The sequence below is a fragment of the Bubalus kerabau genome, chromosome 17 (assembly GCF_029407905.1).
Source record: "Bubalus kerabau isolate K-KA32 ecotype Philippines breed swamp buffalo chromosome 17, PCC_UOA_SB_1v2, whole genome shotgun sequence".
Lineage (NCBI taxonomy): Eukaryota > Metazoa > Chordata > Mammalia > Artiodactyla > Bovidae > Bubalus > Bubalus kerabau.
The window spans coordinates 36,800,863-36,812,984 of record NC_073640.1 but is presented as its reverse complement, the minus strand read 5'-3'; the positions used below and the strand labels follow the sequence as shown (position 1 = coordinate 36,812,984).

Genomic DNA, 12,122 nt, shown 5'->3' with positions numbered 1-12,122 from the left:
CCCCGTGGACTGTAGCCCGCCAGGCTCCTCTGCCCATAGGGATTCTCCAGGCAAGAATACTGGAGTGGGTTGCCTTGCCCTCCTCCAGGCATCTTCCCAGCCCAGGGATCGAGCCCAGGTTTCCTGCATTGTAGGTGGATTCTTTATCGTCTGAACCACCAGGGAAGCCCAGCATGGACCCCTAGAGGCCCCCAAAGCTCAGACCATGTGATTGTGAGGGACATATGTCTGCACTGAGAACACTCCGACTCATGGTCTTGCAAACAGGCAGTTCCTCGGATACCACGAGCACGCATGCGCCCCGCACCTCTCCACCACCCCGCTCCATCGCTCTGGTGATCTGCTGTGACATCTCTTGTTCCATTCTGCCTTTCTCTGTTTGGCATCTTCTAAAAAATTACTATTAATTAAGGTCAAAAGTCATACACAATGAAATGCAATTCACTGAATTTGGACAGATGGGTCACACATAACCAAAACCCCGATAAAGTCCAGAACATGTCCACACCCCTAGAAAGTAGAAGTCCCCTCCAGCCCCTTTCCAGTCAAGCCTGACTCCCTGCAGGCCGCCACTGTCCTGATGGTTACCCTGTAAACCTCTTGTAAATGGAATCACAGTGTCTTGTCTTTGGGGTCTGTTGCTTTGGTCTTGTTGCTGTCTCCTGTCCTCTGCTCCCCGTTTAGAGGAACCAGGAGTGCCTCCCAGGACTCCCTCTTCCTATTCCCAGGAGTTTCTTTGGGATTCATTGTGTCCAAATGGGAGTCATGTCATTTCTCTAAGGTTCCCTCTTACACTAGCATCATGCCTGACCTGGGTCAGGGGCCACCAGAAGCCTCTGCTCAGATCGGCTTCAGAGCTGAATGCCTCAGAAGTTCCTTTCACCTCCTCACCTCTGTGTGCCTCGCCCGTGTGATGGCAATGAGGCGGCTGTGCCTCCTTCCAGGAGCTGTAGTGAGATGATGCTTGTAAAATTTGTAGTGGGGTACCTGGCACTTAGGAAGTACTCAGTCTTCCTTTTAGTATAACAGGTTCAGAGAACGCAGAGCTGAGTGGTTGCTGCTTAAGAAAGGCTTGTTACCTGCAGAGGAAAACGTGGGAGCTGCCTCCTCCCATTATGCAAGAACAGTGATCATTCTGGGGACTTAATATGTGTCAGGAGCTGTTTTAAGTGCTTTGTATAAATACTTTAAATCCCCACAATTCTGACGATATAAGAGAGACTGGAGGACAGTTTGGCAGCTTGTCAGTGATGGTACAAGTAACCAGGGGACTGACTGGGCTGCTATCCCAGGAGATCTGCCTCCATGCACCTGACTTTTTACCACTGGTCTTTAACAGGGGATGGTTCCTTTAAAGTACTCCCACATCTGGGTAGCTTGAAAGAGAGTAGGGCTGACCCTACTCGGTCAGTTGAATTGGATCAACTGATCGAATCTCTACCCATAGATACTCTGAAAAATCTAGGATCTGAACTTGGTCCTTTGATATATATGTTTATGTGCGTGCGTGCGTGTGTGTGTGTGTGTGTGTGTGTGTATCAGGGATGAGATTTGTAGCCAAGCAGTCCGCTGGAACAAATCCTTCTCCACAAGTGGGGTTTATACTTGAGGAAAAGAAAAGTACACCCACTGAATAGTCACATTTAGGATTAATCAGGACACAGTGTTCCCTGAGTGTGGCATTCTGGGTACTTGTCTTTCGTTTGTGTTACAAAAAAAAAAAAAAAAAAAAAAGGATCAGGTTTTGCTAAAAGCAGACAACAATGGCAGCCCATGAAGTGTTAGAGAGGCAATCGTTTCCCTGAATATTCCCATTCAGGGCACCAACTGGATACCCTGCTGGCGGGTCTCTGACTCTGTCCGTGTCAGGAACATTCTGGAGGAGGCTGGCAGGTGCCGGCTGTTCATGCTGTCTGAACTGGAAGCTCTTACCTGGGCTGGGTGAGTGTTTCCTCCTGAGATCTGGGGTCTGGCTCTTTCTGAACCCTGGAGAACCTTTATTCTCTAGTCACACACCCCCTTGGGACTTGCCTCTTGACTTCGGGAGACATTTGCCCTTACAGTTTTGTTAGTCTATAATAAATGGTCTTATTCACTTATATCTATTTCTTCAGGTTTAACCTTTTGGAATCTTAGTGATCGCATTGTTCAGTGAGGTTGGTGACAGTGAACTCAAGGCCGTTACTGTGAGGAATAACTGATTGACTCAAAGGCATCTCTAGCAAAGGAGACACCTCAGCTCATGTCTCTTCCCCCTAACGGTTCTGTTTGTGTGATGCAAGAGAGAAGTTCTCTTCCTTTTTTTTCTTGCTTAAACCCCAATAGCAGTCTCTGGGGGGCTTGGGAGAGATTCTAGTAGCTTCCTTCCTCTTCTCAGCATCAAAATTCTAGTTCTCTAACATCCTAAGGAGTAAACTTGCTACAGTCACAATAAAGTCCTTGAGGAATAAATTTCCAGTAATAATGATAATGCTCTTTGTTGTTTAATGATCAATCACATATGTGGTAGTTAATAAGCACTTATGAAATGAATGAATGCTGTGATTGTTCGTATTCACAACTACCATGCAAGGAAGCCCCAGCCCCTCCCACCCATTTTACAGATGAGAAAACAGAGGCTTCTAAAGGGTAAGTGATTTCTGAGTGAAGGATATCACAGAATTAGGGTTCAGAACCTGGCACATGCATGCCCAAATCCTTTACGAGAATCAGACCATAAAACTGCCAGGGCTCTGTCCTCCAGAACAGGTCTGCTCTTGCCTTGACCTGTAATTTATTTGTAGATCCCAGTCTGCGGAATTGATTCTGAATTTATGATGCACACTCAGATCTTCTGTGACTTGTGCTCCTGGAATTTCATTAGGCCAACCTGTAATTGTTGTGGTAAATGTTTACACATCTATAAATTATTATTTAGGCATGAGGGGCAAGGTCAACCTTTATCTTTTAAGGTGCCGGGAACAGACACCAGAAATTTCCCAGCAGACAAAGGGGCTGAGATCTGATTAATTACGGGCTGTGTTGGTGTCATATTGACAACACTATTTCTTACTGTTAATTTTGAAGCCCCAAATGGGTCATCTTTCCTGAGCATGAAAATTATCACCCTTTTACCGATTGTTTTGCAAATGATTCCATTTTAAATCACTAATGACTATTGATAGCTGATGTCTTTACCCAGGAAGGAAAGTTCAAGATGCCTTTGGGATTTCAGGCTGAACTTTATTTTACTGTATTTTTTTGCTGTCTGTTCAGACTGATACCTCTATTTCCAACTCATTTACATTTTTGGCATCATATACTAATTGCTTAAGAGAATTTCAGTTGTAGCATTAAAGAAACATTTGTAAGTGGAAAAGAATTGCTTAACATGACTAAACACCCATTAGACCTCAGACACCTGTATGTGTACCATCAAATGCAGCACCCACACGGGGTAGGTGGCATTGTTACTTTTGAGTTGTTGAAACTCAGATCCGAAGCTCGAGTTAGTTGAGGTCCCATGGCTAGAATAGTGTGAAATAAGGTCTTTGTGGCTACAAAACAAATTCTAACACATTTAGGCTTTGCACCCAGAGTCCTTTAATCAGGTTCTAGAACCAGGTAGAAAGGTGAAAGAAATAGTTGTTATTTCTTCTTCTTTTTAAAAAAATATTTATTTGTTTGGCTGCATCAGATCTTAGCTGCGTCAAGTGAGGTCTTCCTTGTGTCCTTGGGATCTTTTGTTGTGGTGCATGGGCTCAGTAGTTGCGGTGTGTGGGCTTGGTTGGGGATCTTAGTTCCCCAACCAGGGATTGAACCAGTGTCCCCTGCATTGCAAGGCAGATTCGTAACCACTAGACTACCAGGGAAGTCCCATAGTTATTTTTCTATTTCCTGTAGAGGTCACCCTGTCAGCTTACACAGTACCCTCGATGACAACAAAATTACCAAAAATAATAAAACCTTACCTTCAACAACACTTTCCTCAGTTCTTGGGACATAGGAAAGGGTTGTGTGAACTTTATGACCTCAGGAGATCTTCAAGGATTTTCTTCCCAATATTATCTTCCCCACATTTCCATTTTTTTCAGTCCTCTTTTTTATTTTCACTTTAATCTGAAACTCCCTGTAGGTCATGTTCATCTCTGAAGGCCTAGCAGATGGCATAACAATAGGCATAGAGTACACACTTCACAAAATCTTGGTCTTCCCTTGTGGCTCAGCTGGTAAAGAATCTGCCTGCAATGCAGGAAACCTGGGTTCGATCCCTGGGTTGGGAAGATTCCCTGGAGAAGGGAAAGGCTACCCACTCCAGTATTCTGGCCTGGAGAATTCCATGGGGTCACAAAGAGTTGGGCACGACTGAATGACTTTCACTTTCACTTAACAAAATCTACTGAAGGAATACAGGGAATGTGCAAATCCCCATCTCTACCCAAAGGAAGATTATGAATACAACCATTGCCAGAAGGTAGCATCCTGCATGTTTATATGTATGTGTGTGTACATGTACACACGTATGTACACAGATGCATTCCATGTTTCTAAATTCTCTACATTTCCCTTGTAGATAATTCTATCTTACCACTGATAGGAAGAGTTAGTAAGCGCATTGCTCTGTCCTTGGGAAAACTAAATTGGAAGTCAGTATTTTCTGAAGCCATAAAAAGAGTTAGAATCCTGATGACTAAAAGCCTTAAAGTCTGTAACTTTAAACCAAAGTGTCCCCTCTGTACTTGGGAAAAGTCTGGGAGATGCTTTCCTAGTGCCCTCAGTTAGACGGGGACATTCAGCCTCTAGAGGATAATTATTGGCACTGAAGCTTTTCTCTCCCAAACACTAGGCAAGCTCTTTCTCCTGTTCTGCTTGCCTCCTGGGGCCTCTGCCTTATTAGTAGAGAACTGCAAGGCTGGGCTCATTATTCTGGCCTCTTCTTTTCTCTTCCAGCCCACCCCCTTTTTGGTCGAGGTTACCCCTTAATGTATAAATGGCCCTTTATAACTCAAAATGCAAGGGTTCTGTCAGCAAGTGAATCCTCAGGTTCAACTTGTACTCACTGATTACCCACTGTGTGCCAGGACTTTTCACATTTAATTACCCAGCAAAGACACTTTACTCACTGAAGCTCCTACTGTGTGTCTGTTCCTTTGTCATAACACTGTAGGGATCAGCAATGAATGAATGGCCTGGAATCAGCCCTAAAGATCTTGCTATCACAGCAGAGGATGGCAGTAGGTAGGATCTTTTAGGAATCAAGAAGGCCATGGAGAGGTGGCCAGACTGTAGAACATTTAGCGCCCTCTTGTATAACTTCCAGAATGAGCCAGGATCCTCACCTTTGTGGAAGATGAAGCCTAACTGTGTTTGTACAACACTGCATTGTTTATAAAGACTTTTTGGCCCCTCCCATGTTTGCTGATAAATGAGAGCAGCCCACTTGAGCAAGGGAAGGCCTTAGTAAGACCCCTTTAGAAGAGCTTGCTTAGCTTGTAAACCCTGCCAGCGTTTTAACTCAGATGTCCCAGCTGTCTGCCTGCCTCAGCATAGTCTGCAGGTGTTTGTTCACTAGAATCTTCTAGGGGAAACATAAATATTAGTTGAAAGGGTTCAATTCACTTTATGAAATTTAACCAAAAGTAATGCAAATGTATCTGTCTGTGTAGAATGTTTGCTCCAAATAGCCTGAGGTTGGGTCTGGTCTCATGAGCAGTCCCTTCTGTCAGGATCCTGGAGTCACATTTACAATGAGTAACGATGTCCAGGTCCTGAGCTGATCCATGCTCACCACATGGTTCTTCACTGTTTGATGTCCCCTGACTGCATCCTACAGCTAATGGCAAGAAAGAGGGTGAAAGAGGTTAAAACAAAAGGCTAAAGTTGGTTTTGCACTCTATCCATGAGCTGTAGGTGTCCAAATTCTCCTTTCTGTCATGAAAACCCAGGTGTGTCATAATGTATGGGACAAGCTAGTATCCTTCTCTTGGCTTGCGTTTCCTCAGCTGTTCCACAGTAAGCTCCTCTCCTCAGCTCTTGCCTTTGAAATGAGGAGGGCCCTCATCTCTGTAGTATAGGGGTTGTTGTTGTTCTGTCACTAAGCTATATCTGACTCTTTGTGACCCCATGGACTGCAACATGCCAGGCTTCCTTGTCCTTCATCATCTCCTGGAGTTAGCTCAAACTCATTTCTGTTGAGCCGGTGATGTGTGTGTGTGTGTGTGTGTGTGTGTAGTGGTGGGGGGGTGTTAATCACATAGCAACAGATAAGCAGACACCCTCGGAGGGACACTGACTGGCCTTCTGAGATGAAGCTTAGAAAGGTTGTTGGAAGAGCCCTGGCTTCTAATTTGTCTGTGTGTCTGTATCAAAGGGAAGGGAATCTTTGCCTCCTTATCCCTGAAAATGTGAGTGACTGAAGAGACTGGAAAGTCACCTTTTGAAAGAGGAGTGCTGACACCTTCTCCTCTCTGCTGTATTCTTTGTGCACAAAGTCACTTCCTCCTAACCCCACCCGTCCAAATGCTGCCTGGGAGCAGATCATGGTCATCACCCATCCTTGCCAAGCCTGTTGAAACTGTTCATTGTTCATTAAGGCTGGGCTTCCCATCAGAGAGACCGCAGCGGGCTGGGAACTGTGAGAGGCAATGTTCACTGAGGTTTCCTTTTTGTACAGGGGATGATGTAGAGAGGTCTGCACATGCTTCATCCTACTGACCCTTCCCAGTCCCACTGGGAGACAGGCAGGTACTCACGAGTCCTGTTTAATGGATGTGAAAGCAGGTGGGGCTGAGTCAGCCACTTGTGTGGTGTTTGCTGCGGGGTTCTATCCATACCTTTAACTGTGAGTGAATGAGGAACGGTTAAGTGAGGGAGGCTGTGAAGAGGACCCCATGGGGTCAGGATCACAGGAAATGAAGGAATGCATCCTCACTTGAGGTTCTAGCTGAGGAAACAGACTTGACACGTGGTTGCCAGGGCCCAAGACATCTGGATTTGGACTCAGAGGTCTCATCCCTTTGACCCCTCCACTGTCTTGCTTCATAGGAAGACCCCAACCTGGGAGTGTGTCTCCAGTGGTTAGGGGTGAAATCTTGGGCAACTCATATCATCTGGATCTCAGTTTCCCCATCTGTCACTTGGGGGTCAAACTTTCTCTCCTGTGAGCGATGAAGGGCTTTTGAGGGTCCTCATCAGACCCAGTTTGTGCAACAGTATTTGCAACCTCTTGGTCTCTGTGCATTTCCAGGAAGCACCCTGAGTTTCCCTTCTGTAGATACCATCATGTTTTTAAGAGGCATAGTTTTCATGTTTAAATAAGTTTAATAGAATTCTAGCTAAGCACAAGCATGCCTTTTTGTTTTGGCTTTGACAAAAGTCTGAAGCTTTCAGTCTGTAGGAATCTTAATCCCAGGGTAACTTTCACCTCCTCACTGGCGATGACAGTGTCTTGCATCTCAGAGGTTGAGTCAGTCAGAGCAATGAGCCTGGGATGAATTGAACTGCAGCTCGGTGGTAATTATTTCTTTTTCTTTTCAGTAGATTCCTATTAGCTGGTTAATGTCTGCATTTGTAGAGGGCTCTGTGCTCTGCATATGATTCAGCTCACCTCCAGCGTCCCAGGCTCAAGCCTGAGCAGCCACTGAGCCCATCACGAGCAGCAATTCTTTCTGTGTCTTCTCACCCCTGCTGGCCAGCCACCAAGCACTGTGTGCTCTTCATACAACCTTCTTCATACTCCTGCCTCCATTGTTTCCACTCTGTCCTTGCTGTACCTCCCTTTGTTGGATTCCTCATCAGCTTTCTCCTGCCACAGTCTTTCAGCCTCCTCACTGGCCTGGCAGCCCGACACTTCCTGTGTCTCCTCTAATCATTGTCCACAGCACAGCTGGCAATAGTTTTTGGAAATACAAATGTCCCTCCTCCATAGGAAGGGGCAGGGATTCCTTGAAGTTGTGGAAGCAGTATGTGGAGCCGGCAAAACCCAATGTCCTGTGATCATCTCTCCATGTGTTTGCCATCCCCACTCCCTCCCCCTCTGTAGAATACAAGCTTATGGAAGTCAGGGATAAAGGGATCCAATGTTCTTCATCTTCATGTTCCCAGCAAGCCACCCAGTGTCTCCTGCAGAGGTTGTATCTGAACCTTTTACTGTGCACAAATGAGCAGTAGTTAAGTGTACAAGAATGTGAAGAGGAGCCCATCAGACTGGGGTGATAGGAGGTGGACAAAAGATGTCACCTGTTCTTAGGTCTGAACCTGCACAAACAGGCTGGACACAGGTTATCAGAGCCTGAGAGGTCAAGGATTCAGACAGGTGAAGTGAATGCTGGGAGCAGTATGGAGTGACACAGAGATATGTCAGACAGGTCAGTGTGGTGGGCAGAAGGGCTAAAAGACAGGTAGGAGCCATGAGCTGGGGTTTCACTGAGGACAGACTTGAAGACCTGGGTGTATGGGAGCCCTCTGATCTTGATCTCCATCATGTTTCTACTCCTTAGAGTGGTTTGAGCTGGGAATACGAGCCTCTGTTTCTCAATCTGTTAAAAGGGAGTTGAGCAGCATAAAAGAGTAAGGATACTTCCTCCTCTGACAGTGTAGACTTCTCCAGGGAGGAGAGATTTGGAGAGAAGGATGTGGAGTCTGGAATCAGACAGATCCGTGTTTAAATCCCAGCTCTGCCCCTTGCTACCTATGTGAACTTAGGCAGGTTACTCAACATCTATGAGCTTCTGTTCCATATTCTGTAAAATGGGTAATACCTACCTCACGTGGGTTCTGAGAAGACTAAGTGGGGTGTTTATAAAGATGATAGGTTTTGAAGAATAGTTGTTGACACGTTCATTGGGAAAATTCAAACTCCCCCTTGGCAGTCACATCCCTTCCCTCCCACCCTGGGCTCTGCGTCGTCTGACCTCTGCTCTTCCTCCTGCCCTGCTAGCTCAAGTCGGCCTCCTGTCTCTCCCCTGGCTGCCTGAACTGCTCTCATTCTTCTTTCTCCTGAAAAGCGATTTTTACATCCCTGGCTTTGTGTGTGCTCTTGACATATGTTAATGTTTGGAAAACCAGCCTGGAACAGAGCGGGGAGCCTTCCAAACATGAGCCCAGAGGCAACAAATAAATTACTTTGCAGCAAGGGTTTTATCTGTTGCAAGTTAAAACTTAACAAAGGAAACAATCCCCTTCTGTTTTGGACACCTTGGAAGCTGTGGGCATCCTCGCCTCTGGGTCAGAACTTGTGCTGCAGCTGAGGATGGGACCATCGTCAGAAGTGCCTGGTACCATGTGCCCAGCACCATGTGCCCAGCACTGTGCAAGGCCATTCATACACATATTTCACATGAGAAAAGGTGGCTTATCAAGGGTAATCAACTTGCTCAAACTCACCCAAAAAGTAAATAGGTGAAGCCAGATTTGAAAGCAGGTTTGTTAGATTCCAAAGTGAAAGTGAAAGTTGCTCAGTTGTGTCTGACTCTTTGCGACCTCATGGGTATACAGTCCATGGAATTCTCTCAGCCAGAATACTGGAGTGGGTAGCCTTTTCCTTCTCCAGGGGATCTTCCCAACCCAGGGATTGAACCCAGGTCTCCCACATTGTGGGCGAATTCTTTACCAGCTGAGCTATCAGGGATTCCAAAGCCTGTGTGTTAACCGTTCAACCTCATGACCTCTTAGTAAATAAGTAGGGAGCATCACTTTTTGTTTCTGAGAAGAATGTGTGTATTTTAGAAGATTTTCTCTGGGTGAAGCATGGATTAATTATAAGAAGGAGTGAGAATAGGGCCAGAGTTACCAGGTAAAAGTTTGTGGTGATTGGTCAGGTGGACAGGAAGCCTGAACTGGGGCCAGGAAGGCTGAGATTCATCAGGCACAGGGGTGCCCAGGGCTTTCCCCCAAGTGCACTGGCCTTGGGTCTGTGGCAGTGGAGGACAATCCCAGAAACTGTCTGTATCCACGATAGGTCTCTACCTTGGTCATTCAGGATGTTGTCTTTAGCTCTAGCACACTGTGGTAGATTGTTTGCAAAAATGGCCACAAAAATTCTTCCTGACCTTTCATTCAGTCACCTTTGCAATGTAAGTCTCTGTGTAACCTGTCATCAAGCAGTAGAGTCTCTTTTTCCACTCCTTTAAATCCTGATGTCATTTGGTCAGTGGGACATTAGAAAGTGATATAAGAATGGAGACTTGAGTACGTTGGGGCTCACCCACTCTTGCTGCTCTTTGAAGCCTGAGACTTCCTAGGAAAGATGCCCGAGTTAGCCTCCTGAAGCATGAGACCCTATCCTGAGCCAAGATGAGCAGTTCTAGCTCAGCCCACCCTTAGACCAGCCAGACTCCAGCCACCCACAGGCGAGCTGCCAGCTGACCGTGGAGATCAGCCGAGTTGGCCCAGACCAGGAGACCTGCCCAACGGACTCACAGAATTCTAAGGAACAATAATGTTTATTGTTTCAAGGTTTGGAGTGGTTTGTCTTTCAGCAAAATTATAGATAATATCAGAGTCAATGGGCAGAAGGAGCTCAGGGTCTCCCTTGTTTCTAAGTTTCTACTACCTTTGCTACCTGTAGTGAAGCTCATATATATCCTGCACTCTCTGAATTAGAACCTGAGAAACACCCAGATATCCTGTCACTGTTTCTACATGTTTGTTGTACATATGCCATTTAGGAAAACCCTTTATACCTCTGATTTTAATGAATGTTTCTATTATAGAAATTACATCATAGTAGAATGACAACAAATCAGATTAGAGAAAAGTTTATATTGACTGTTAAACACAATCTAGTTATGTTCAACTCACAGGAAGGTAGAGTAGATACAGTTCTGTTCTTTTTGCTAAGTACCATTAGGAAATCTGGATATTATAAACAAAACAAATATAAGAAGATTCTGAAAGGTGGAAAGAAGAAAGCAGACAAGCTCGGAACATCAGGCATGAGGAATGATGCAGTCATGGATTTTCTTTTTGCTTCGTCTGTTCCAGACTTGTAGCTGAAGAATCCAGTAAATCAAACACTGATAGGTACAGACAAACAAAAATCCCAAGCAAAAGCCTGTTTTTTTGTAGTCAAAGGACAGGAAAAGAGATAGCCTGGCAAGACTGGAAACTTTAATACAATAACCACTACACTCTATAGTTAGATGTCTCAGAAAAAACAGTGACTCCTTCCCCATCTATGCTGAAGTGAAGGCCAGGTGGGGTATCTATAGACTTCCATTTATTTTTCCCAAGAGAAACCCTTGCCTGGTAATGCCAGAAGGGTTTAAGTGGGGACTTTCATCCCTGTTGGTTGTGATAAGGAGCCTTGTCTCCTCTGCAGTGGAGACTCTGGACTTCTTCCCCTAAAGGGAATAATGAAATGCCTCTCCCCTCCTCCTGCTGGGTGGTGTCAGAGGAGGCCACCAGGGGAGTTAGGACATCCGTCTGTAACAAGACCACTTGCTCTGTGGTAGAAGTCAAAGGGTTGGGAGTGACTCATCACTCCTACCCCTCTCAGACTGAGTGATGTCAGTGAAGGCATACTGAGGGGTGGAACTCCCTCCTACCCAACAGGAGTGAGAGGAACTCACTGAGGGGTGGAACTCCCTCCTACCCAACAGGAGTGAGAGGAACTCACTGAGGGGTGGAACTCCCTCCTACCCAACAGGAGTGAGAGGAACTCTGTCGGTTGTCACCAAAGGTCAAGTGGGAGGCCTGACTTCTACCCCCACCTGGCAGTAATGATACAGTCTGCTACCTATGACAGGACATTATATATATAAATATGTGCTCATCAGTGATACTGCCTCTACCAGAGAAGTGTTGGAAAAAGCTAGCTGAAACAGAAGGTTAAAATAAGCTCCAGATGAATTAAGAATTTGGGATATAATACTATTATACATAAAACAGATAAAACAATGAAGACCTACTGGGTGGCACAGGAAACTATAAAAAAGAATATATGTATAAACCAAATCACTTTGCTGTACACAAGAAACATTGTAAATCAACTATACTTCAATTAAAAAAATACAATAGCAAATAAAATAAGCTCCAGAGCATCACAACACAATATCCAACATTGTCCAGGTCTCAGTAGAAACCAAAATCATACCAATTAGCAAAAGAATTTCAAGCTGAATGAAAAGAGGCAACCAATAGAT

General features: G+C 45.3%; 1 protein-coding gene across 45 annotated transcripts in view; it reads left to right on the top strand.

Annotated features, from left to right (window-relative positions):
• The window catches only part of LOC129631575 (uncharacterized), a 478,809-nt gene that overhangs the window by 160,053 nt on the left and 306,634 nt on the right, over positions 1-12,122 (top strand). The window contains exon 3 of one of the 45 annotated variants that reach the window (XM_055552694.1): positions 1,820-1,943. The exons of the other annotated variants lie outside the window; for them this stretch is intronic. Within the exon in view, the coding sequence (XP_055408669.1) occupies positions 1,820-1,854 (35 nt within the window). The 3' untranslated portion in view covers positions 1,855-1,943. Of the gene's footprint in view, positions 1-1,819; positions 1,944-12,122 lie in introns of those variants that run through there. 45 annotated transcript variants of the gene reach the window in all.